The sequence below is a fragment of the Oxyura jamaicensis genome, chromosome 19, assembly GCF_011077185.1.
Source record: "Oxyura jamaicensis isolate SHBP4307 breed ruddy duck chromosome 19, BPBGC_Ojam_1.0, whole genome shotgun sequence".
Classification (NCBI taxonomy): Eukaryota; Metazoa; Chordata; class Aves; order Anseriformes; family Anatidae; genus Oxyura; species Oxyura jamaicensis.
In genome coordinates, this window is record NC_048911.1 from 9,038,007 (window position 1) to 9,065,074 (window position 27,068).

At 38.3% G+C, this 27,068-nt stretch overlaps 1 protein-coding gene across 8 annotated transcripts in view; it reads right to left on the reverse strand.

Annotated features, from left to right (window-relative positions):
• BCAS3 (BCAS3 microtubule associated cell migration factor) overlaps positions 1-27,068 on the reverse strand; it is a 351,964-nt gene that overhangs the window by 236,777 nt on the left and 88,119 nt on the right. For all 8 annotated transcript variants that reach the window (XM_035343348.1, XM_035343346.1, XM_035343352.1 and 5 more), the window contains exons 14-15: positions 14,766-14,899; positions 4,805-5,069 (exon numbers count right to left, since the gene is read on the reverse strand). In XM_035343348.1, coding sequence (XP_035199239.1) covers positions 4,805-5,069; positions 14,766-14,899 — 399 coding nt within the window. The remainder of the gene's footprint in view (positions 1-4,804; positions 5,070-14,765; positions 14,900-27,068) is intronic.

Consider the following 27,068-nt stretch of genomic DNA (forward strand, 5'->3'; position numbering starts at 1 on the left):
GCGGCCCCGAGCGGCCCCGAGCGGCCCGGCCCGGCCGCCCCCCGCCGGGAAGGCCGCTCAGGCCCAGCCGCTGAGGCACCGCGGGGCGGCGGCGGGCACGGGGGAGGCGAGGCCCGGCCCGGCCCCGGGCACCGACCGAGAAAGGCCTCGGGGCCGCAGGTGGAGGCCGGGCCCGCCGAGGCGGGGAAAGGCGAGGCGCTGCCCGCGGCGTTTGGAGCAGCCTCCGCGCCTGCCGCGCCGTGCTTCGAGTTATCAGACGGTTAATTTTCTTTGAAACTATTTTCGTCCGCCTCTCTCTAAATAGGTGGTTTCTTAAGTGAGTGTTACTTAAAGGAAACCAATCTGTTTTTCAGGAAGGGCTGATGATGTCAGTCCTTTCAACTCCGCTTTCCCATAAGAATTCTTCTAGTAAAAGGAGTTTCGCTCTGGGAAATAGTGAAAAGTAACATGAAAATATTTAAAGTATTGCAGAGCACATGTTTATCGAACTTCCAGATTTATGCCTGAATTTTAATCACGTTGCGATCACAAGGAGGGAGAAGTGAGAGGAGAACTTTTTTTATTTTTAAAATAAAAAAAGATATTCCGATGGAAAATGTGCTACACTAAAATACTTCTCAAGAGCTAAATCCAAGTCTGAATGCAATATATACAGAGCAGCGTGTTTTTTCATAATTCTGAATTTAAGCACTGCATTTCAGCATTGGCATTAAATTTAAAACAGAACAACTGCGTATTATGAGTCGTCTTTCGGCAAAACTGTCCCGTCCAAATAAATACTTCAGTCCCAATTAAGTGACAAGACAAATTCAGAGAGTAATGGATTATTATTCAATGTTTTAGTAGACCTAGATATGTAGCAAAAGGTTCAACGTATGCACAACTTACTGGCTTGTTCTGAGTACGGAAAACCCTGCAATCAACAGTAGAAACCTCTGGGTAGAGCTAGACAGACTTTAACTTACTGGTGGTGCAAGGCGTAATGTCAGTAGCATACCTGTAATTTTTAATTTGCAGAATAAAAATATTGAGTTTTATAGAGCTTTCAATTTTCCAAGTAAAGCTTTGCATTTTTATGCATAAATGCTACTTGCTATTCCTGGAGCTGTAACGGGATAAATCTATGGGCACAGTCCTGCTTTAACCAGTTAACATTTAATGCACAGCGTGTACATGTGAGGTGGCTGCGTACCACCACCCTCATTTCATACAAGTTAAAAGGTCACATAAGGCCATATTCCACTCTAATGACCAGTCCCACAACCAACTGATGTTGTAACAGCCTTGTAGTACTAAAAACCCAATCCCAATCTGATAACTCAGGTATTGCTGACAATGCACTCTGGCAACTCAACACAATGACGAAAATATTATTTTGTGGGATTAACAGGCAGAATAATCCACACAAAATATGTGCTCGTTATAAAAGGTGCAAGGAAATACCTTTTTATCATCCCTATTTAATAGTTTGTTTCATTCTGCTAAAAAGAACAAAGCCAAACTATGATTCACTTGGAAATGAAATCATCCCCACCCCCAATAAAGGCTTACATTGTGTGGGTAAACAGTTTGTAGGGGACTTGGAACAAAATGTAAATAGATTGCTTTGCTACTATATACATAGCAAATAGTTTCATTTTGAAGCTAGGAGTTAAAAAAAACAAGTGAGAAAAATATTACAAAGTCTGAACTCTGAAAATATTTACAAGAACAAAAGCTAATCACAAGTTAACATCAATGGAGTATAATTGCTAATCAAAAACGGAAGATAACAAGCCAGTATTTTGTTCGTGATGTCCCTTTTTTTTGGCCAAAGGTTGTAGCAAGGCTATTGTAATGGAAATGAAATAACAGCAGAAGAATTAACTGCAGTTTCTGTAGCTTAAGGCTTATTGAACGCTTTTGTAGATTGCGAAGGATCTAAGAGGAAAATCATGATGTCAGGACTTCACACTAAAAAATCCTCTAGAAATAAAACCAGTTTTTCACAGCCTCCTGACTCCATCACTAATCACAAGTTTGTGCCAAGTACTGGTGCTCTCTGGGACACGCTCGCAGGGTCTGTGCTAGCATTTCCATTACAAACAGCTGGGGGATGACTAAGTAACAGTCTTTCTTGAAGAAAACTACAAACTTTAAATAATTCCACAGATAGTGAACACAGAGTTTATTATTCTTCTGTTACAAAATAGAAAGCTGATAGACAAAATCTGCTGAATTAAAATTTACCAAGGGTCACATAGCAAGTTAAAAGTAAAGCTAAGAATTAAACCCCAAGCTGCTCTTTACTGTTCTGCGGACTCGTCTGCACTCCTGTCACCAGACTGCCCTAACTCCTCCAAACAATAATTATTTCACATTATAATATGATAAGGACCCGTTACAATCTGTGTAAACCCATCTTAGTTCACAAATTAAAATAATTAGCAGAGTCCCTGGCTAATCCAGCTGCCACACACACACACAAAATCCCTCCACTGAAAGCCACAGTGAAACTCGGTTGTTGTTTTTTTTCCAAGTGGATGATAAATGGGTTTTTATAAAAGGCATATAATATGGTTCAATATCCTGCCTGCCATCAGTCAGGTAAACTAAAAGATTATTGAAATGATTTTACCAAATGCATTATTTTAATCCAAACGTTTCTCTTTTTTTTTCCTTTTTTTTAAGACCTAACTGTTTTGCTTTGAGTCTAAAAACTCTTATTTTCATGTAAAGCACCATGGTGCTCTGGATTATCTCATTTAAACACCATGTGTACAGTATCCTATAGTTATTGCATACTATTATGCCAAGCCTGCTAAGTGGACAGGAGCCGCTGGTGTTAAAAGAGCAGCAGTTGACCAAGAAACCTACCTACAACCCATCTACAACAAAGACACAAAGTTCTCTGTTTTATCTGTCCTCCAAGTATCAACAAGATCTGTCATCCCCATAGCATCATATATATAGGTGTATGTGTACGTATAAAAATACGTATATGCACTTTTTTCACATCAACATTTTTCACACAATTCCCACAGCTTTCTCATGTAAAATTTTCATATGAAGGCTTCCAAGTTAGCACCAAGCAGCCTCAGCACATACCCAACTTGTACTCTTTGCAAAAGCAATGAACACAAACTGCACAAAATTCTTTGCAAGCCAAGTTTTTTCAAGGCATACATTTGAAACCTGAAGCCTTTAAGCTCTTGAGACACATTCATACATCCTGCTCCCTTTCTCTCAGTAACACCCTGGCCCATGCATGTGTTTCCCCCACCTAGAAAACCTGCCCATCACTGAGGGTTCTAGAGCAAATGAAACTGATGTTGCTTCTCTAAAAAAAAAAAGTGTCAAAACTATTCAAAACTTCAAATGTATCTAACAGTACTGTAAAGGCCGCAACTTACTGCAATTTCCCCTGACAGAAAACAGAATTGGTTGTACGAAAGCTATGCAAATTGATAGTTCCTTCCCTCCTCTATGCGATGTCAATGGTTAGAAGGGATTGGATGTGCTGTAGTAAACATTTATTGCAATCCCAAGTCTGTTTCAAGCATGACATGATGAGCTGCTGTGCAATGATGAGAGAGAAGGAAACTACAATGGTAGATACACAAAAATCTCCAACGAGGAAACTAGAGAGAACAGTTTGGGTGCCTTCCAGTGGCTCCAGGCAGAAGAGCATGGCTCCAGAACAGCTATGCAGAAAACCTGGTTTAGAAATGTCCACAGGAGAAAACACAGAGGCTTCTTCAGGTCCCCTTAATAATCAACAAGCCATAAAAATGTTCCTTTCATTCAGAAATCTCACCAAGGTTATCTCTAGCAGTAAAGATGTTGACTATGACAGCACATAATTGGGGTTTCACAAGCACTTCTAATCCTACTCATAATTAGGGAAGAGGAACTTTTCCTTGTGATTTTTAATACTTTTAGACTGGAAAAGTGTGGCTAGCCATCCCAAACTGGCATTTAAACTTTCACTTTGATGGAAGCTGTGACTTACTCTTAGAAAGGAGATGTAAGTATGCAGCAAATTCTGAATCCAAACAAGCCTTCCAGTTAAGGCTTCATCAAAGAGAAGGGCAAAACCAAGCATGTACACCACAGGAGTAGGATTTAAGATTTTTAAGCTTCCTAAGATTTTTTCCCTTTGTACATTAATTTGTCACATTGCCAAAAAAAAAAAAAAAAAAAAAAAAGGTGGTCAAAAATCACAGAATCACAAATCCATGTCCTCAACCTCATATTGCCTAGTTTTCACATTTCTCCTCAACGAGTGTTTACTGCGGATATCCAGATACGCTTCACAATCATCCAGACGGATGAGCAGTCAGAAACTTGAAGACCTCCAAACTTTCAGTTTAGAGTAGAAATTATTAACACATCTGTGGTAGCACAGTTTACTTAAGTAGGCTGCAAAACTAGAACTATCTCTCTTAATTATTTATGCCTTGGCTCATTCCTGTAACATCTGCACACCCCACGTATTTTTGCATAACAGTTGCAGCAGCTCACTTTATGAAACTCCGTTTTTAGTGGCACAATCTACATGGGCAAACAGACTGAACTAAATCAATTCCTGCAATATGCAGTAAATTCAAAGCTTCTGTTTTTCAGGTTATTAGCAACTACTACTTTACTGTGAAGCTGGAAGACCAGGTCTTTAGGTCAAAAACTCCAATGGTATTTAGGAACTGAACCCATGTGTGTCAGGCAGCGGGAATTGAAATGCCTTGGAGAACATGGGCATTCATGTCACAGGGGGAAGGTTCCCCTGACAGTGCAGGGGAAGATGAAAAAGAAAAAAGGGGTTTACCATGCAGTGGTGAGCCAGACGGACTGCTTGACAGGCCTGGAACAGGGCTACAGCGTCCTCCTTGTTTAGATGTCAGCTCTTGCTCGATCTCTTCCAGCCCCGCGCTCTTCTGGAATCGGCTCATGCGGTTTACCACGCGGGGTGACATGTGTGTTCGGACGCAGGGCTGTCCGCCGTACGGATTGATGGGGAAAACATGGGAAGTGCCCCGCAGCGTGCTGACCACAACCCAGCGACAGTCATGGCTGAAGGAGATATCTTGTACCTAGAAAATTGAGACGTGAAATGGAAATGTAGTCATCCATGTACCCACACCTAAGAAAGGAAATGGACTAGCATGTTTTAAACAGAAGACAAATCTTAATTGGAAATGTTAATAAAGAGACTAAGTGTTGGCAGTAACTTGATTTTTTCTCATAAATACCGACTGAACCTTGCTGCAGTGCAGCACCCAGTTCCAAACCTTATGCACTTTCCGAAATATTCTGAGAGTTTTTCTTTTAAACAGGCCTGAACTTATCAAAACATCCCAGGATACAAAGCACTACATAAAGCCACAATAGCTTGATGTAATTTTCAAATAGAATTTAGTTCTAAAAAGAGTTGGGAAATCATTTCAATTACATGTTTTGTTATTTGCTTGCTTATTTTGATTTTTAGAAACTGCCCACAAGGGGGAAAAGGGAGGGATGAGAACAAGAGAGACATCTCATCCCTGGGCCTGATTTCGACAAATACTGGCGCCCAACACTGTACTTAAAGTTAACAGAAAAACCATGTCCTACATATCGCGTAACTTAACCAACCCCAAATCAATGGCCAGGATTTTCAAAAGCTGTCTCTGATGGTCTCTAATCCTGCTACTCTCAGTTTGTCCCTCAGTGGCACTACCATCCGTCCAGGTGTCCCGTGAGTAATACTTTTGGTTTTCTGGGTTTAAAATGTTGTCAGGAATAAATGTAGTAACTTTGGCTATTTCTCTATATAAAATCACCCAATTTTACAGATAACAAACTTCATTAGTCAGCTTTTAAAGTCCCAGGAAAGAGCCTAGTTAGATTTCTTCTACATATGAGTTCTTACCCACCACTTGAGAAATACAACCATTACCTGTAGCTTAAAATGGTCAGTCTTGAAGCAAATAGAAAACAGTTAAATATTTTCTATTATAGTTACTTCTTGCATGGATCTCAGATATGAAGCCCAGAAGGACTTCATTCTCTTTTAAGTGTGCTTTACATAACACTTTGATGGAAAGCAAATTCTTGTTCCTTGAGGAATGCTTTAAAAGTGAGATTAAACTTTGTTTCCAGCCCCGTACTGGCAGACAACTCAAGAAAACAAGTAGTCTAGGTTAAAATGATTTATCATAGAAAAAAAAAAAAATCCTAAACCAATTCTTCCAAAAATGTTTTTAAAGGTAAAAGCTGACTAAAAAGAACTACATACAGAAGTGGGATTTAACACGGCAAACAAACATATAGATGAAGGATTAGTTTTCATTATATTATTAAACAGCATAAACTAAATAAAATTCTTTAAGATTTCACTGAAGCCAGTTTTACAATACACTAGGTACTCAAATTGGAGTAAACACTGATAAAATCTTGACAAATATTCCAGAAATGCATTCCAGCTATTCCAGACAAAAGCAGCAAGTATTCATCAAAGTGCAAGTTTCCAACTGAGCCCTGAAGCCTTTGAGATAAAAAAAGGATTTAAGTCTTGTGACTTGTGACAAGATATTTGGCTGACAGACTGTCACTGCACAAAATGCTTCATCAACATTACATAGATAAACTAAAAAACAGTGCGACACACCTGCTCTTTTCAATTATGGTGACATATCCAAATGATCTGCTAACGATATGGCTAAACAATCTCCCTGAAATCTGACAGGTTTGGCACTTTCAGTGATTCTGGTCTTACTGACATAAAGTCACAGCACTTAGAGCTCCTCGTTTGCCTACAAAGTGTTTCACCTTAATAGATTGCTCAAAAAGGATTAGAGACCCCACGGGGATTAGCGAGAGCCAAAAAAAGAAACCCCAAAGCCGTGGAGTCTGAGAAAAACTATGGCACCAAGAGTGTTTGAATACCTGCAGTTTAAAGAGGCGATTTCTACCAGTCAAAATCAAACCTCCCAACTGGATACAAATTACCATTCTCCATTATAATAGAAAAATCGTTAATATAATAAAATCATTAAGCCTACTAGAATGTATTTCCAACCCTAATTAAGGCCCTTATTTTTCATCTCCAGTACTATGAAGAATGGCCCCATCTGTCTTTACATGCTGACGCCTCTGCACACATCCCTGTTTTCCAACTATTTGGCATTCATTTTAGATCGAGTGTTCAGTTTCCCTCCTGATCTCCCCAACCATCCATCCCAGCCTCAAGGAAAAAGCTTTTATCTTCCTTTCCTCTGCTCACTCGCCCCGTGCCTCCAACACAAGCTGTTTCTGTCTTGCTTTGTTGTTTCCTGCTCCTTGCAAAAAGACTCTCCTGCCCTGAAACCCTGGCGTTCTGAAGGGACTTTACCCATCTCCCTGCGAACCAACATCTCGGAGATGCCTTTACAGGGCAGACACACGGAGGCCCGCCGGTACTTCAATCTACCCCATGCCCTCTCATGTTATTTGGTAGAGCATTTTAGAGGACGTTTCCATGAGATGATGGAGAAAAAACGTGTATCTCACTGTACTACGTAACAGGAATGTAGGTTTCCATATTAATACTCGGTTTTTAGCGTGCATCCTTAGGATTATGTTGTTTAAAAAAAAAAAAAGACAAACCCATCTGTGCAACACAAAAGAGTCCTTAACTCCTCTTCAGCAGAACTGGAAGCAAGCAGTGGAGCAGGCTGAGAGGAGAATGCTTGCTACAGCATTCTCAGAAATCACTTGAAAAATCAGCTGTGTGTGTCCATGAAAAGAAAATATAAATTATCACATCAGACTTGCTATTATCCACCACACTGTTACTGTACATTGCACAGAGTTCTTGACTGCTTCTAGTATAAACAAACTGCACAGTGGCCCATTAGTGGTTTTCAAGTTTATGCTAAGCGTTGCAATTTATTGCTGTCCTTTAGGTTAATGTACTATTATTTCATGTATTTATAATATATTTCTGGATTTGTTGTTAATTATGATGTAATGTTTAGATACCAAAGATCAATCAAGACCCCACAGTGTTTACAGATATATGTTAATAAAGTACAAAGTACACTAGATCTCTCATGATGTAAAGTTTACTCTTTAGCTCAAGGTCAACCTCAGATTTAATACTCATGTCTGTATTTCAAAATTTAATCTGTCTGTGCCAATAAAAGGAAATACAGATCTGTGATTCTGCTTAACTCAGGAATATTTAAGATACTTTAAATTGCAATATCAAATAGTGATGAGGGGAATACCAGCGCTTTTCCTTAGCTTTACGACTACTTCCTCCTAGGTTGTGAGCTGTTTGGTTACTTAAGCGATCTACATTACTTGACTACCCAAAAGTTTTGGTGAAATCCCCGGTACCTCAAGGTCCACATCAGGAATACCAAAGCCTTTACCGGCCCAAAAGAACGCACTTCAGACAACTCCAGAGTGTTGTAACAGAGGGTGTCCTCAGTGCTCCTATGGCCAAACCAGGTATTCTGTGACTCCTGCTGTACAGAAATGTTGTCCCTCTTTTATGGAGTATTCAGCTTGCTCCATGAATTCCAAATAATGCAGATGTGAAATAAGAATTCCCGGTCACACTGCTTTGGTCCTCCTCTTGGAAATGCTTCTTTGTAACTCCATTAGCCCACCTCCCTGTGCTTGTAAAATTCTTCAGAAAACTCCATGAAAATGTAGCTTCTATGTTCAGTCTGAGACAGTGGGGTAATGTAGCATATGGACTCCTACAAGGATACGTCGTGTATCAACTGCTCTAACTGAAGAGCAACTTTGTGGACTGTACAGACCAAATCATTATTTCTGATATTATGAAAATCTGGAGGAAATTATCTGAGCCTAAAGCTTCAAAGATGATATACATTTACTTTTTATACATAGGAAACCTATGAAAGTTTTCGCTATCATTCTTTATTCTCACAGCTTCTGCAAATTTGAATATGAAGTTAATTAGAATATCATCATAAAATTAAAATTAAAAAATAGTTCAAGCCATAACTGGGAGAAAACAAAACAGAAGCAAGGGCAGCACACAGAAAACTTACTTTAAAAGCAGTTGATTAAAATGGGATAGTCAGAGGTATGGCTGATTACACAAGGAATCACACGGGACAGGCAGTGACCTTGTTTACCACGACTCCTGGGAATGACTGGCAGCCCATACCCAGCCTCTCGATTTCATCGCTTCTGAAAGTTAATATTGTACTAACTTGCTGCACAACACTTACATTTATGCTATCACTTGTTTTCTTACAAAGGAGAAGGAGCTGCACTGGGCTATCATGGTACCTGTAGGGCAGAGGCAAGTGATGGGAAGGAAGGGGCTGCAAAGCCCCACAGTGACGTGCTGCTGCTCGTGTCCTCCCCAGGCACATCCCCTCCTGATGTGTGCAGAAGGCGACAGAACAGCTCACAGCACTGCACCGTGTATTTTCATGGTCATTACAAGAAACAGTGATTAAAATGCATTTTGATCTTCCTAGTGCTCTTTTTCTCCTGCTGCCCCTTTTTCAGGCGTGGTAAATTACACCAGTGACAGTGTGTATGTTCCCCTGCATTTTACTGCATTAAATCGTACCTCAACATTGGAGTGAAACAACCATAGAGCATGACCAGCACTACTGCAATAGGATTGTAATCCTGTTTCATGCACCCTTTGCACCGTCACAGAGAAAACATGCTGTTATTTGAAGGACATGACTGAAGTATTTAATTATGCCGTGCAGGAAGATGGCAGAAAGAACCATTAAAAAAAAATAGCAGTGCTAAACAACGTGAAAGCAGCAGTGCTGAGGAGGTAAGGGTCAAAATAAATTAGAGAACTTGTCTGTATTTAACTTTTTTTTGGTTGAGAAAATTAAGGAAATGACATGACAACAAACATAAATGAAAAAATAATAAAATCATGGCCTACACAATATGATTTATCAGACCCACATGGATCTAACTCTGCCTCCCTGAGTAGTCAAAACTGATTTTGATTCTGTATAAAAACAACAGCAGAACCTGGGCACACTGAGGCATTCAAGTAGGGTCCTCCAGCCTGAATAGCTGTTCTATATTAACTGAAATTGCAAGCACCACCATGTTTTGAGCTCCATCTCCCCAAGTTAGCTAAGCTACTTCTAACTGCAGCAGTTTTTTATTGTCTGCTTTCATCAAAGACTGATCAACGTCTTTTAATCAATCTTTATTATTTCAAGACTGTCCCCAGATTCTTTCCTCAAAATGAGAATGTCTCTCTTCCGGGACTATTTCAATAATTGTGACTACATAACTATGCCACAAGACAAAAAGAGATTTATATTAACCATGAAGGTTTATATCAAATGTTTGTTATCCAATCCAGTGTTTCACTACCTGGACTCAGTACGTGATGCAAGTCTGAATAATCTCCATGAAATCACAACAGGAAAACATGCACGTGTTCCACAGAGAAGTGTAAAACAGCCTGTGTTCTGGGGCAGCCCATGCTGGAATGTTTTTATCATTCCCTCTGTTTACCTATACTGACTGAAGTCAGTTATAACAGCAGTTTGAGAGGCAGAATAACAAAAGTCTGACAGCGTAAAAGATTACAGAGGACCCTGGCCACCAGCCCACTGATGCTATCGTTCCATTTATTTGTTCTAGGCTGAGATAATGCTGTTTTCAAGGATTTTTTTTTCTGTTTACAATTTAAGATCAAAAGGAAAGGATCATCAGGTGACAGACTAACTTTCATCTACAAGTAAATGAACTTCCTCAACTCAGAACATGCTATGCCTTCATTAAAAACTTTATAAAACACGCTTGGATAAAAACGAGTGCAGTAAGTGTTGACCCACAATGCAAGAACTGTTAAGGCAAGAAAATATATCCTTAACCAAAGTGTGTGCCACATACACATTTTTCTTTTTGCAGCAGAACTGTGCAAGCATGGATCTCTACCAGCTTTAGTGCTCTCTCTGCCACGGTTAAATGCAACCAGTACTTGCAGTGGGCCTTCATGATGTAACACAGTGCATCAAACATAACGGTTCTTGTTCTCTTAAGAAAAAAAAAAAATCTAAAGCATAAGTAGGTCTTAAAGACTAAAAGATCTTAATTCAGTGTAACCAAAAGAGTGGCTTCTGACTGTGTTTGCAGAAAAGTAACTTGAAAGTTGTGACCTTAGGACTCCCATCACTCAAACCAATAAAGTAACTGAGTACTTCACATTCTTTCAAGGCCATTGTCCTCACAATTCCTTTAGGAGACAGAGGTCCACTTTCCATCTTAACCCATCTTGATCTTGGTCACACAAAAAAGCGGTTGGCTTAGTTAGGAACTGAGTGATCTTCACAGTCCCCATGTTTTATTCAGCAGATAAGGCTTCTTCCTGTATTTGCTGCTCAAAGTCAGCTAATACAACATAGATTTGCAATAACAACACTTTAATGCTCAATAACACTCTGCTTCATTGTTCAAAGCATGCAGAAAGAGAAAAGGAAAACCATGTTATGAAGACCAGCTGTGAACAGTCTGGGAGAGTGCTACTACTTACCTTTAACTTCAAACCAGGAGGAAAACAAGCTCAAGAAACCTACTTACCGTAGCACAGCACCTAAATCTCCTTCAGCATCCTGAAGCCAATGCCAAGAGGACTGCGGGGCAGTAAAGCCCTAAAAAGATCACTAACAATTTACAAGACAGCTAGCAGCTGCCTTTGGACACCACCCCAGGGGATGATGAACTCAGGTAGTTCAGAAAGTGCATATAATCATACACTGAACAGCAGCACAATCTGCTGCGAGCAACATTTCAGAGCAGTGAAAGCTTATCTTGTGGGGAAACTTAGAGCAGCCTCATCCTTCTCTCCCCCATCCAACAGAAATGTTCCAAATAGCATGGCTAGAGCTATCGGGATCAACTCTCTGGGCAAACACAATGTTCTGTATTGAAACTAATTTTCATTTTTCCTTTTATAAAAATCCAAGTACAAAGTCTCTATGTTATCCCATTCATAAATGTATGATTTCAGTGATGCTGCCTGGTTGGAGTGGCCTTCTCACTGCAAATGCTCAGTACAAATTGTGCTTTGGCTGAGGACAAGATCCTGACATCCACGAAAGGAGACAACCTCTACGGAGCTCTTCTTAACTGCTCTGTGCATTTCAGAAATAAAGCAAGACAGAAACTGTCTTTTGGGCCAAATTTTCTCAATCCCAAACCAAATCAGACTTTGTCGTGATTTTAGAAAAAATAATGCACAGTGGAACATATATTCTTTAGCTTTATTAAGTCAAAGTAAAGGTATAACTAATATATCTGCTTCCAGAGAAAGACATGGGGGTGACTCAGAGACACTACTTGTTTGCAGTAAATCAACCAGAAATTGCCATTATTAAATCTCAACACTTGCTTCTTTTTCTTTACCAAACATTAAGCATGCAACTTAATCCACTTAAGATGCTTCTGTACACGAGTGACAGAGGGGAGGGACTTCCCAGCACCTTTTCCAAGGAGGCAGGTGAGACATACTAAGCTACTGGTCTGCCCAGAGACCACAAGGGATGAGGTGAAGTTGATGATTTCAGTACAGATATTGAAATACCAATATAACAAGGGCATATGATGATGTTTAAACCATTTATAATGGGAACTAACTAAACTAATTTTGACACTGATAATCACTCGTGTCCATCAACACAAATTAGAACTTTTTATAGCTCCAGTACAGAAGGTGACCTTTAAGACCATTGGCCTTGATTCACAATTAGCCATAAAACAGGGAAAAAAAGTCTGGTTGCAAATGTATAAATACTGTCCTAACCAAGAAAGAAGGTATGGAGGCTTCCAGAATGTCTCTCAGAATATATGCATTGAGAATTTTGAATTGAACAGCTTCCAATCTTCTTGTCTAGTGCTACTCACACATGAAATTTGTGGAACAAAAGAGGAGCACTACGTACTACCCTTCTTACTACAACACCAAAAGCACTATGTTATTCCAAAAGCAAAAACAGAAACATCCATTGTATTATGTGAATGTTTTAAATGATAGATGTATATTGAGAATCCCAGGTACCAATATTGTTGCTGGATAGTTTAATTATCAAGGGATCTGTAAAATCCACCAATATGCCTCAGACTGGTTAGAATTTTCTCTATCTTATACCATTCCAAAAGCTATACTGTTCATGTCCCAAATGAAAACTCTGTGGCAAACGAAGAAAAAAATTTACTATGTTGATTCTGAAAATTTTAATGCAATACCTTCACATAGATGCTAATGCTATATCCAAAAGACTTGCATCAGTAAAGGTTTAGTCCTAAAACATGTCATGTTTGCTTTCCAGTGTACGCCTTAAAAATAAATTTATCAGCTGTAAAATAAAGAAGAAGGTCTTTGTTCCTACTGACTGGAGTAATACACTTTGGTTATAGGATATTTACAGTTTTTCCTAAGAAAGAAAAATAAAAATGACAGACTAAGGACATTATATTACACACTCTAATAGATGACAGAGTGTATGTACAGACAGATCTCTAATAAGTGCCTGTTATATTATTTTTAAAAACTATTTATGAGATAATTATTATACATATTACCCCATATATTGAATCATATTTTCCTAATTTCCTCTCACTTTTCAGATTAGCTATTTTTTCCTATTAGAAACCATTACCTATAATAGTAATTTCGTTTTGTCAGTCCAGCAGCGGCAGTGCTTTGGGGTGTTTAAACTACCAGGAATTCATATTCACACAGACTAAAACATTATCAGCAACTACATTATTAAATAAAGCTGCCACACTTTACTTCCTAAAGGTAAGGCAAAACACTTAAGGGAAACTGCACAACCTATAGGATTAAAAAAAAAAAAAAAAAAAAAAAAAAAAAGGTTTGAAGCAACTGTAATCGTGGTACCACAATAATCCAAGCTTCCATTGTCAGGGTCATAATCACAGTGCCCGAGGCTTCTCTCTGTCACACAAGTTTACATCTGCCAGACTGTCACAAGCTTGTGCTTTCAGTGTGTAATTGCATCAGCAAGTGCAATACTCATTTCTTACCCTCTGGTGACATTTTTATTTATGTATTTAAAACAGGTTCTTCAACAGTTACTCAGTGCTACAAAGGTGAGGCTCTCCTGATGCCCAAAAGCAGTGCAGTGACAGATCTAGGCAGAATACATTGCACTACTTCTATCACAGTGATGCTAGCAAGCAGGGATAGAGTGATACCTCTAACATTTTCCCATTTTATCGGTAAAACAGTTTATTGAGCATTTTTGAAATACAATTTCAGACCTTTTCACACTATTATGATCTAGCCTAACTTAATCTTTAGGATAGGGATTGACAAATTGGCAAGTTAAAACTTTATCACTACAGTCTCCAACAAGTTCCCCCATTTTGCTAAAGTGTGGATAAAAGTTAATCACAGTCCTTTGATTAACTCTTGCTTTCAACTCTCTGATTGCCTTTCTTTAGCTTTTACCACCCAAGTCAAGCAAACCTTGACAATTGCTTCACAGGCACTAGACAAATGTTTAACATGTTACATGAGAAAAGGTTAAGTACAAACACAGCTAATAATCTGGGCTCTTTGGAGGTAGTGTCATATCTGAATAAATCTGACAGCACCTCATTGTAAAGGGCAAGAATTTATTATTGTCCAGGTTAAACGCTATGCTCTTATCCTTTTTGCAGCTATAACATAAGAAAGGCTGTTTCTGTGCTGAAACAAACATTAAAGTGCCAACATACACAAAATGTATAAGGTGTCTGGGGATTATTCTTCAGCAAATAGTTTAACTTACTTTGGCTTCAGTCTCTCCCCTGTGAAGTGTATACAAATGATGGACGGCACTTTGTGATGATGACCAAGGATGTGTCAGTATTTGAAAAACATGGAAATCATGGCCTAATGTGTCAGTAGTGACCAGCAACATCCCTGGGTAAAAAAAAAAAAAAAAAGAAAAAGAAAAAGAAAGAAAGAAAAAATAAAAAATAAAAAAAGAAAAAGAAAAGCACAAGAGATTAATCACTTCAAAAGAAGATGCTTAAGAATGTCTATCTAAAAAAGCTAGTGTTTTACAATTTGTTTTCTGGAAACAAAAGAAAACAGTTGCAGGAAAATTACTGAATTGTAAAGGATTCATTTCATAAAAAATGAATCCAAACTTCAACTGAAATCATACAATACTATCACTGCTGAAGTAGTACAGTACAAATCTATCAAAGTCAATTGAAAAATCTGGGAATATTCAAACTAAAGCTGGGAATTTGTGTGACCAGTATAAAGCAATGAAGTGACGCTAGAGAGAAACTCCCAAATGCTCTTCACTATAAAAGAGCCAGTATGAAAAAAGATTGATGTTTCCTCACTATTTTGGGAAGTAGAAACACTATAAAATGCAGCTAAAATAACCTATACCAAAAACAATCCTGAAGAAGCATCTTTCTTATAAACGTATATGAAAGAAACTGTCTGATTTATTGCTTGAAAGGCAGCAAATCAGAGTTGAGACCTTTCAAGTGAAATATTAAATTAGGTACTAACTTCATTGAAAACAGGTCACTGATGGATGTACTGAAATGATTAAATTAGAAGATCAGTAAAATCACAGTAACTTATATATGCTGTTTACCTTTTCTCCTTCTATATGTCAGTCCATAACCCAGTTTTAACTTTACAAACAGATATTTAAAGTCAACTTACCATAAAAGCTTAAGTTTTTATACCAAAAAACAGAAATATATTGCATATATAAGAAATGCACAGCATCATGGCATAATTTAAAACTACAATAAATACAGATTTATTTTTCTTTGTAAAAACGTTCGTATTAGCTTATTAATTAAATTTACCGCCCAAAACAAACCTCTAACATTTTATTAACTTCAAGTGCAAAGTGATTTAAGCAGTTGAGTAGCTACATTGAAGTGCCTTCTAAATAATTTTCAAGGTATTGGTGAAGAAAACCAGGAATTTTCTGGACAGTTCTAGTTGTGTTGATTCTCCACTTAAAACAGAATGGAAATCTCTTATCCTTCAGGAAAAAAAAATGTAGGTCTTCACATTTTACATGACACCTATTCAAAGGACAAACGATCATATTATTTCTGTCATAAAAATGTTTGTGTTTTCAGTTTATTTACCCACTCACTGCTGCTAAACAAACATATTCTGTACAAATTCCAAAACCCTCATGCTTAATTACCACTGAAGTCCATCATACGCCACTTTTAAAACTTCAGAATTAGGCTGGGAAAAAAAATGTAAGAAACCTCTCATGTTCTGAGCAGCAAGGAAACGCTCTCTCAGTAAAGATTAAGTTAAATTAACTTTTCTACAGAACCACCATTACCACATCACTCCATCGCTGCCCTGAGTGTTTTACCTCCTTGATAGTGCTGAAATACCTCTGTCCTTAATCCCAAATAGGAACATTTCAGCCAAAACGTCGACCTTCTTGGCCCAAGGGCATTCCCCGAGCACGTCTGGGCTCACAGGAGGAGCGCGGCCCTGCAGGCCCCAGCCATGAGGCTCACCTCACAGCACCGCCACAGCCCCTGCGCCTGATCACCAACAGGCACAGGCCTCAGTTTCTCTCGACCTTAACTCTTAGAAGGATCTTGTGAAGATAAATAATTTTGAGAACGAGGCATGCCATCAGTAAGATAGAGAATTCCAGAGAAATATGAATTGCATTTAGAGACAAATTTGCCTAAAAGTTTCCTTTTCGGCTTGACCACTGTGCTGATAGGGCTTGGACAGAAAGCGAGGCCACCCATGTTGCACACAACCATTTCCTCAAAATCACACAAATGCACAATTTTAAATCCGACCTCAGCAAGATTCTCTCCAGTAGACATACTTTTACTGCTGCAGGCTGCTGCTCCGGTTCTGAGTGTTAGAAATGAAAGAGAGATTTGTTATGGAGCTAAGAAATCCACGAGTGCATTTGGGTATTATGTTTGGGCGGTAAGGCATGCGAGTTGAGGTTGGTCTGGATGTTAATGTTGGCTTAACTGGCAATTTCCTTGATTTGTAGTGACTGTGTTGATAGGAAATACAGCTAAAGTTGCTCAAGTGCAAGTCAGCCAAGTCTTTAGTGTGGGATTATGCACACAATTTGCATTAATTCTGTTCTTGAAACATCACAAAATACACTTCCCTCCTAGTGAAGTGTGCGGTCCTCAATAATATATAGCATTTCCAGTAGAGAAAATTGGAATCAAATATAGGGGTTTGTGTGCTAGAATTAGGCTGTTGCTATTAGTGAAGCGAGGATAGTCCAAAAGACCTAATTCAACAGTATTTGTTTTCTGTATTCCTATGTTTGCCTCTCGTCACACATTAGATAGCTTTACAGGGAAGTCGAGTGTGCTTTTGGTCCTCTTGACCTCCCTCTTACTCCAGATGGAAAGGACCCTTGGAGAAAGAAAAGCTGGAAGAGATGAATCCATAAGGCTTCTCTCAGCAGCGAACAGTCAGCCTTCACAAACCCAGATTTTTTTTTCCCCAGAAGTGCTAGAAGCCTTTTATAAATGAATACGCAGAGCTGAGTGCACCTAGAGCTTTGAGCACACTTTTCATGTGTATCCCATCACATGGCACAGTGCAGTGAGGATCATAAAAAAAACTCTTAAAGAGCCAACAATCTGTCTGGAAGCTGGAGACAGAAAGCTGCGTAATAATTACGAGCCAGTGAAAACACAGGAATTACCATACTGCATTGTCCATCAAATCTAGCCCTTGTTTAGCTAACCAGTATCTTGTTTCCAATATTGGCTAGAAACACAGGTGTCTGTGGATGGCGCAGTAAACCTCACAGTATGCAGACATGATATAACTTCGCCCTTCTCCTCACAAAGATATTTTTCCACATCAGTAATTTCTATCTACCCATTGCTAGGGTGCTCACTCTGGGAGCACATTCACTAACAAGCATGTCACACAAATCTATATAGCATACGGTGCTACCTGTTCATTCTTTTGATGGCATACACAGTATCGGAGCAAATTAAGCAGAGAAATGTGCTTGCCTATCTGCAGTTCTGATCATTTCCATATGATGTAAACACTTCTTGGTTTTGTATTAATGTGCTGTACTTGCCTTGCGATTTTTTGGGTTTTGTGTTTTGGGGACTTCTTTTTTGATAGCTTGAAGGAGTAGAGGTGAAAGATAATATATTTGTGGGTGGAAAAGAATTCGCTTAAAGACAGAAAGATGGGTGGTATCTGATTTGGCAATTTTGCATGTCTAATCTAAAATCCTGCTGTCTGTCACTGTTTGGAATAAATGCATTTTATTACATGAAAGCCAAAACAAAAAAGGCCCTTCACTTGTATTAGCAATTATTTTTTCAGTAAGTTAAAGGAGCATATTTCATACTCACATTTGCATTTGAAATACAAATATATACTTGCAGAGTTGTATCAACACACAGGTCCCAAACACAATACCACAGATATGAAAGAACATACACTTATAAAACGGTATTTTCAAACATCTTACTTATTACTGTTATTCAAACAATAGATCAGTAGTGTTTTAGAATATTTGACTTGGGTTTTGGTGTGGTATTTTCTCTCTCTCATTGCTTCACACCGACGAATTACAGTTTTCAATTATTACAGCTCAACTCTTTTGTTTCTCTCTCCATCTCTCTGCCATAAAAGACCGCTGCAGCACTCCGTGACACCACAACAGAAATACCTAATCCCAGCAGAGAAGCACGAACGTGAAGCGTGGCAGTTACCTCACTTTCACTTTCAAGTGCAGGAAACTTCAGCTCCACTTTCTGAAAGACCTTATGACAGTTTTCCCAAAAAGTTGTTTAGACGGAAATATGGGTTAAAGCTGTCACAAGTTCATTCCAAAATGTTTTCTCTTATGATGTACTTTATGTATGAATAATCATAGATGAAAAGTGAGTAATTCTCAAGGATTTCCTGCTTATTTTTCAAACTGGCATTAATCCCTGTTTAACAGATAACATCTGAAATCAATTGAAAGTCTTGCATATACAGAATCCAGTGGAAATTTATGTGCACAGCAGATATTACTTAGTATGTATCTCTCGGCAAAATTTAGATTTTTTTATCTGTAACGTGAGGTATGCAGCTACGTTAAATTAATGACTGTTTTACTGTGTGGTTTTTCAAATCCACAGAGATGATTAAAATCCAGTTTAAAAGGACCTGATGTCCTAGATGCAAAAAAAAAAAAAAAAAAAAAAAAAAAAAAACTGAAGCTTTGTTTTACCTGATAGGCACATCTGCCTTAATTTAGAGCTTCCTGCTTTTCATGCATTCTGTTTGGGAAACAATAAGCTTCTTTCAGGACAGAAACATTAAAAAATACAGGGAATATATGCATAAAAGGAAAAACCAGTACAGATGTAGACTGTGGGTTAAGAGCTATTTATGCAGTATCAGAAGACTAAACCAGACTCTGGCCTGGCCATAAACTAAGCCCACGCCCTAAATGAGGTGCCAAGCCACAAAAAGCATTTGCGTCAACTGGGAATACAAGGAAAAGAAGGACTTCTAATTATAGGCCCTGGAAGCGGAAGCCCAGAGTGATTAGGAGTTGAGGCGCTGCTGTATGTTTATCTGGGAGCTTCCTCTCGCTCGCTCTCAGCCTGGGTTTGATAGATGAGGGTTGGCCTAAAGGGTGGGATTGAAGTTGCTGATGGTACACAGAGTTCTCCACAATCCAAAGGAGACGGAGACTGAATACTAAGGCTTCTGTGGCCTTGTAGGAACATAACTCTTTTCAGCTAGGCGTCAGCTGGTTAGCCCAAAAGGCAAAATTAGAGAGCAGCAAATCTCAGTTGGGTACTTGCTATAAAATCTAGGAAACCTTAGCAGCCTAAGCATCTCCACCACATCCTATTTATAACACCTATCTAACTGCATAGTTGTTTATTATATGCATACAAATGAGATACACACAATTTCACCTTGGGTTTAGGTTTCATGAGTAAATTCACTTTAAATAATGCCATCTTTCAGAGTAACAGAAGGTTTTTTCCTCCTTCCAAAACAATGTCATTCTGTAATTACATACCGACAAACTCAACACGTTCAAGCTGTGCTGGATTTGTTCTAAAAAACACTAAGAGTACAAATTTTAGGAAAGCAGGCATACAACTGCACGAAGAAAACATGTATTTATGGATACACTTAAATTAAGAATGCAATTCTTACAATTCCATGCACATGGAGACCTGTATAGACATTGCAAAAATACTGTATTTATATAGTGATAAAAAATATACAACTTTTTTTTTTTTAATATGAGGATAATACCATGGAACGTCAGTATTATGCTCTGTAGGTTTTCAAATGAGAGGATCAGAGCGCTCAGGGGACCCATGCTGACTTACAGTCGCTCCTGATTCAGTCCACACGCATTTGCTCTGTTTCTTCTCTCTTCGTGCTAATTGGATAGATTTCTATTCACTGCAGTTCCTCCGCAGAAGCAGCCTTGTACAAATCACAAAGATGTGACGAAGCTTATATGGCCCATGGTTTTATGAAATGTATGACCTGACCTACGAACAGTAGCTTTATTTATACTCACTTAACTCCCCTCTGAGGCTGATACTAATCAAAATATATCCAAATATTAGTGCTACTAAGCCCATGTATACTTCCAAGTTTAACATATGTGCCATCATTACAAAATTTGGTCACAAAAAAGACTGACCGAAATAAACCTGACTTTAATATCAAAATTCCCTTACAAAAATAGAGTACATAAAGATATCTAAAATGTTCAAAAATAAATATTAAGGAAGAATCAACAAGTCAAAAGAAACAGAAGAAAAATAAGAAGTTATTTTGGTACTAAATAATTAAGAGTGACTGAACTCTGGAGATCCCTATACACTGTAACACTCTTAGGACAATTATATATTTAATTGGAATATTTGGAGCTTGGGCTTGATGTATGGAAACTGTCAGACATTTACCATGTCCAACAGATGGCTCAATGGTATGCTTTATATACTAAAAAACTGTTCAACAGCTTCAAACACTAACTGACTACAGCTGATGGCCCAATAAATACTAAATCTTTATCAGGATGGATTTCTCCCTCCCTAAACTAAAGAACGCACACTGAGGGCAGCTGAGTAAATGAGGGCAAAAGATCAAAGGGAACAGACTCCCTTTTCTTTTAACCCTGCTTGTATTTCCTCCAAAAGGGATCCAAACCCATAGCCACCACTGTTACATTAGTGTTTTGGGTTTTGTTGTAGTTGCAGAGATTGCAGTAAACATTTTTACTGCTGAAATATATTGTTGCGTTTTTCTCTTTTCATCAGAATAACAGCAAAGTAAATGTTACAGAGACAGGGTAAAATCCTGACCTCCTTCAAGTCTACGGAACTTTTGCCACTAAATCGAAGATGACAAACAATTCTACCCTTTTCATGTATTTGTGTATCTTTAATCCTAAAAGACATTAACAACTCATTAACAATGCCTGCTGTGCCAAATGACTGTTCCAATAATAACTGTAATATATGTTAGAATTAATTACAAACCAATCAAGTATCAAAACAGAGTATATTCACCATTAGCGATAGCCGAACTTATCAACCTTTACAAGAGTCCACATCCATTTTCAATATATTCAGTATTATATTAAAATTCAACTTGTTTACCTGTAAATTTGACTAATTTTAACAAAATTTAAGATTTCTATAAAAAGGTGACTGTATAATAGTGACTACAGGACCAACTTTCAATAAATTGTGTGACTTTCTCCAATAGAGTAAAAATCACAGAAAAATTACATATATTGTAAATTAATGTTAGATTAGGGCAACTACATATTTTTAATCTTAAAGAAACTAAGATACTAACACTCCTCCATTCTTGAACATGAGGAATAGGAGACTACAAAAAGCACTGAAACTGTCAGAAAAATGACAGAAACAGGATATGCAGAAAAAGATAGGAGACCAAGATCATCCTCTTCAAGGCCTCATATCAAAGGCAGAATTTCTGGCAGTACTGAAAAAAAGCTGACAAATGGTATAGAGATGGAAATAAATTTATTTAACTTCTATCTGCAGTAAAAGACAGGTGATAAAGCGCAACAATTTAATCACACTGGTCCAGCACTAAAATATCTTATTTGCATGCAGATACCAGTTTAATGATGACTGAGAAACATTCCCTATCTTCTTCCCCCTCCTCAAATATCAGATCTTCAGAAGAAGAAATGGGCTCTATTCAAGCTTTCTAGGAAATACTGCCACTGACTGCTATTTATTTCTGGTTTAGGGATAAATTTATTTGGAGATAATAGGCTCAGTGCTTGGATTAATGAAGATCTGAACCTTGAAGTTTTCAAAAAGGTTAAGTAGTGATGGATTTAAACTACTGATAACCGTATCTTTATGAAATATAAAAATGGGAGAATTAATGCACTGTAAATCACAATAGTAGCTCTGTTTTTGAACACTTTTCTTTCACCTACACAAAATGCAGCCACACAGCCTTGATTACAGGCTTTCATATACATTTCTTAGATTCAAAATGCTTCCAGGGTAAAAATCGCAGGAAACAAAACACAATTTTATTTAAGACTGTTTTTCAACAATACTTACCTAAATCATAGCTATTTGAAATGTAGTAGTTATTTAATAGAGAACTTAAAATGAGCAAAATCCCTCCTTCATTTATAATACATCCTAAAGTCTTCCACCTTCAGGTACAAAATGTCCTAGATTTAAGGGAGTATTTCTATAAAATGAAAATTGGTTTTCTGCAGGGAGGCATTTAAGAAAAATATTAAAAAAGAATGGAAGGCTGTACATAAATAGAATTTTAGAAATAAAGAGGAATACGGATCTGAAATAATTTCACAAAGAGGCCATTCTCACTGAGGTCAACCTGACTAATCACTACGATAAACAATTTGTTCAAACCATAGCTTGCATTAAAACAGACTAGCTTTTCTTGTCTCTGATAGTTCTCTTTTCTACAGTCTTGCTGCCAAAAACTTTAACACTTTTCCTTCACAAACAAACCATAAAGCAATGCTAGCAAGCTATAGATCATGAATTATTTCTCACCTTCTTCCCAGGCATAATACAGACATCATCTTTGTAATTGCAAGTCATCAGATATGATGTCATTCTGGTATTTTTAATACGTTTGTCATGGAAGGCAACAGTTCAAGTCCAAATAGAGAAAAAACAAGTTGTTATTCTATCATTAAATAATTACAGCTTATTTTACTCCAGGTGACATATCCAGGACAGTGATATTCCAAAGTAAGATTGGTCTTGCAAACATGAAAAAAAGTTTAAGAAACTTAAGAAACTTGCAGTTATTATAAAAGTCCAAGCACAGATGAGGTGCTGGCTGCAGGCGTTATCATTATTTCAGCAAGTTAGCTTACATATCACTTGCTGTTATAAAAGACATCTCCAAACCTTAAGTAATCTACATGCTCACTACAAGTCTGATTGTACAGGTTAGGTAGGAAAAACAAAACAAAAATCTGTTAATGAGTGAGGCCCTATCAATGCTTCCCAACAATCAAATAAGGTATTTTTCTGCCCACTTGCTCCAATCAATGGGAAAGACTTCTGCAGAGACATTCCAATTTAAACCTCTTTAACTATTAACCCAAAGCCTCCATCACGTTTCAATATAGAGCATTTAAATAATCAGAGGAATTTCAGGTCCGTTAAAGGTGCAGTCAGGCATCAAAAGGGGTATACAGCTTAATCTGTTTTACTGCTGGTCCAACATTAATTTTCTCATTATTAATGGACAGGAAAACTCTTTTGTAGCCAAGGAAGCATAATTATTTAAAATTTAGATGTGTTGCACTTCACAGCTCTCAGATGCTAAGCTGGCAGGAGTAACACTTCTAGAAAGCAGATCATTTATTTACCATGTTTAAAGAAAAAAAAAATGGCACTTCTTTCTAACCTTTTATTATCTTATTTGCAAAGTTTCTCTCTGACGTCAAAATTACAAAAATTGCAAAGTTTCTCTCTGACATCAAAATTACAGTACTCAACAACAACAACATCAAAAGTACAAATTGAGTTTGATGTGCCATTTACTGGTTTCAGCAATGGAGTCAGCATCAGGGATCCCACATAGTATAATATTTGCTGCCACTCAGTAACTGTGTGACCTTGAGTGAATGACAGCTTCTCAGTCTTTAAACTTAACTAAAATTAGCTTTCAATCCCTAATAATACAAGATTGAAGTTCTTATAGTTCGTTTTCAATAAACCCACCTTCTCAACATGTCCTGTTCTAATAAACTAGATTGAAATTGTAGCAATAGCTTTGAGTTCTGATCTTTGTTTCCTTTACTGTTTGCAAACTTCTTTCCTAGTCCCTTCCCCTTGCATTGCTGGAATTATGCCACTATTCATTCAATCAACTACCACAGCTTGAAAAGTCTCCCACTTCTTGTACACCGAGAACTCCTTTCTTCCTCTCTAAACCTGCTTCTTTGGAATCTTTCTTACCGTGAATAATCTTGCCCTTAACTCAACAACAATCAAGTGGTGTTACTTCCTATATCTTTCCTGTCGTATGCAGAAGTTTTCTTTGTCAAAACATTCATCCTGTTCTGAACTTGCAAGGCAGTTATATGAATTTACACTTCTGTATGATATATATATATATATATATATAAAACAGTATATATCAGAATGTACCTCTCCCATCCCACCAATTTAAAAGTTGTTGTTCTGCCAAATTGAAGGTATCTTTAGGTATTGCTACATTAATATCTTACTTACACTATTTCCAGTTTAAGCGCTTGTACTGAGAAATATTGCATTTCCCTCCCCTCCCCCCAAAAAATAAAAAAAAAAAATGCTAAGAACATGACAGAATCCTGTTGCTGGCAAACACTTCTGTGGATATATTTAAGATGTGGACAGAGCAGCTTTTATTGAAACGTGCTGTCCCAAGAGAAGACCACCACTACGCTAACAAAATGTCCTTTCCAGAAGCTGTAAGGCTAGTTACTTGCCTTAATAAAATTGGCAATTGAAGCATAACCTCTAAAAACACAACAACAACAAACAATACTGCATGATTCTCATCTTTCCTGGCTATCCACAGCCACCTACTGGATTTTACGATTTTATGAAGATACGTTTCTTGGCAATGAAGCCTTCCCTCCGCGGCGTAACTGAGAAATGAGGCACAATTCTTACAGTAACAGTCATGAATGATTAAGATTTAAACTTCTAATAGGTGTGCAAGCTTCTGCTCTTAACCTGACTCCCAAAACAAATCCAAGTGATACATTTGTATGTATGCTCCCAGTAATGAGGAATAAGAGCAAAGCACTGAAGCTCAGCCCTAACCCCATACTCAGCCCTTGTTCAACAGCAAAAGCAAAACCCTGAAACTGAGATCTCCTGCAGTCCTGTAATAAGTTACTGGCTTGTCCTGTTACAGTTACTATGCAACTATGACTTTTTGAAGGAATTCATGTCAAAGGCTGTGCCAAACGCACAAGAGAACGACAAAGGTGTGCAGGGACTGGCAGGCCCCACAGGGCTAGGAGCCCCTCGCAGAAGGCCCCGGCGGAGCAGGCCGCACACACCCGCTGTGGGGAGCAGACGGCTGCCACCACTGCCAATTAGCACAGGTGGAAACGAGGAATTAAGACCCAAGTATAATTTCCCATTTTCCCTGTCTCAGTAGCTCAGCCCATCTTCCAAAATCCTTTGTGAGTGTACATAGATGTCCTGACATCCCTCAAAACCAAACTTGATATTTGGATATCAAGACTCTCAGAATTCATGGACATATCTAAAATTTAGGGCTGACTGCTCTAGCCTATATCAATAATGCAAAGACTTTTTTTTTTTTTTTTTTTGCAATTCACTTATTCACACATCTGCATCCTTTATACCTCGTGACCCAGGAGCACTGGAAAAATCAGTCTGAAGCTCGCAAAGTGCTCTCCTGTGTGAAGGTTAAAAACAACTGATAAATATGGTAGTCGTGCGAAGGTCTGATTCCTATTATCTTCAGCAAAGGATAGCCTGGGCCTGCCTCTCAGGATAAGCCAGAAATTGTTCTCTCCTTATGTAAGACTATCCCAATTCAATGGCACAGAAGAATACAGAAAATCAAAGGAAACGCAGCCACGTGATCAGTTGCCACAGTGGATAGCTGGCATCCCTCTAAATGCTCGTAAGGAATGGTGCCAGCTTTAAGAACAAAAATTAACTGTCTCAAATTTCTATAGGGGCTGAGAGGCGAGTATCTCAGCAACCTGGCAGAAACACAGAGTACTGCCTGGAAAAATGCTACCAGAGTTCAACTGGAGGCGGGGGATTTTACTTCAGACACCGAGGTTATTCACCCTGACACCCACTTACAGAACTGCTGCATGAATCCAACAGCCAGAAAGCCTGGAGATTTCTCAGCTTTATAAAGCACATTCTCTTCTTGCCGTACCGCCACTGACTTTACCACAATCCTGACAGAGCTCACGCCGCCAGAACATACAAATTAACTGCAATAACCTACAAATGACATTTATACCTAAATTTTCAAATGAAACTCTCGATCTGCACATGCCACGGTGTACAACAGTGTAAGGGACAAGTAGGCTGTAACTTCCCTTCAGTCTTATGAAGTCCTTAGTGTAAAAAAGTAAAAATTAAAAAAAACTACACCAGAAAATCACTGGAGTTGCCTAGGAAGGAAGACAGCTCAGTATACACCGAGTGCTCTCCTGCAGCAACCTCCCCTCCACTCGTGGGGCTGCTGCTAAAACCACGATCCCACAATGAATGCGTCAGGGAGAGCAGATGATATAAAACATACCTTCCTTTGCAAGCAAGAGAGGATCTGGCCCTTCCTCCCCTCTACAGGGAGGAGAGAACAAAACTTATTGACCCATGCACTAGATAAATGAACAGACTATCCATTAACTAGTGAATTGCACAGAATGAAATTATGTTAGAGACAATAAAATGAGTATGACTTTAAAGTGTTCATTAAAACTGTCACCAACCATCCAAACTGTGACCTACAATCCACAGCTACCATTCATATCTCATACAAAAAGCTTGCCAAAAACCATCACTAACCT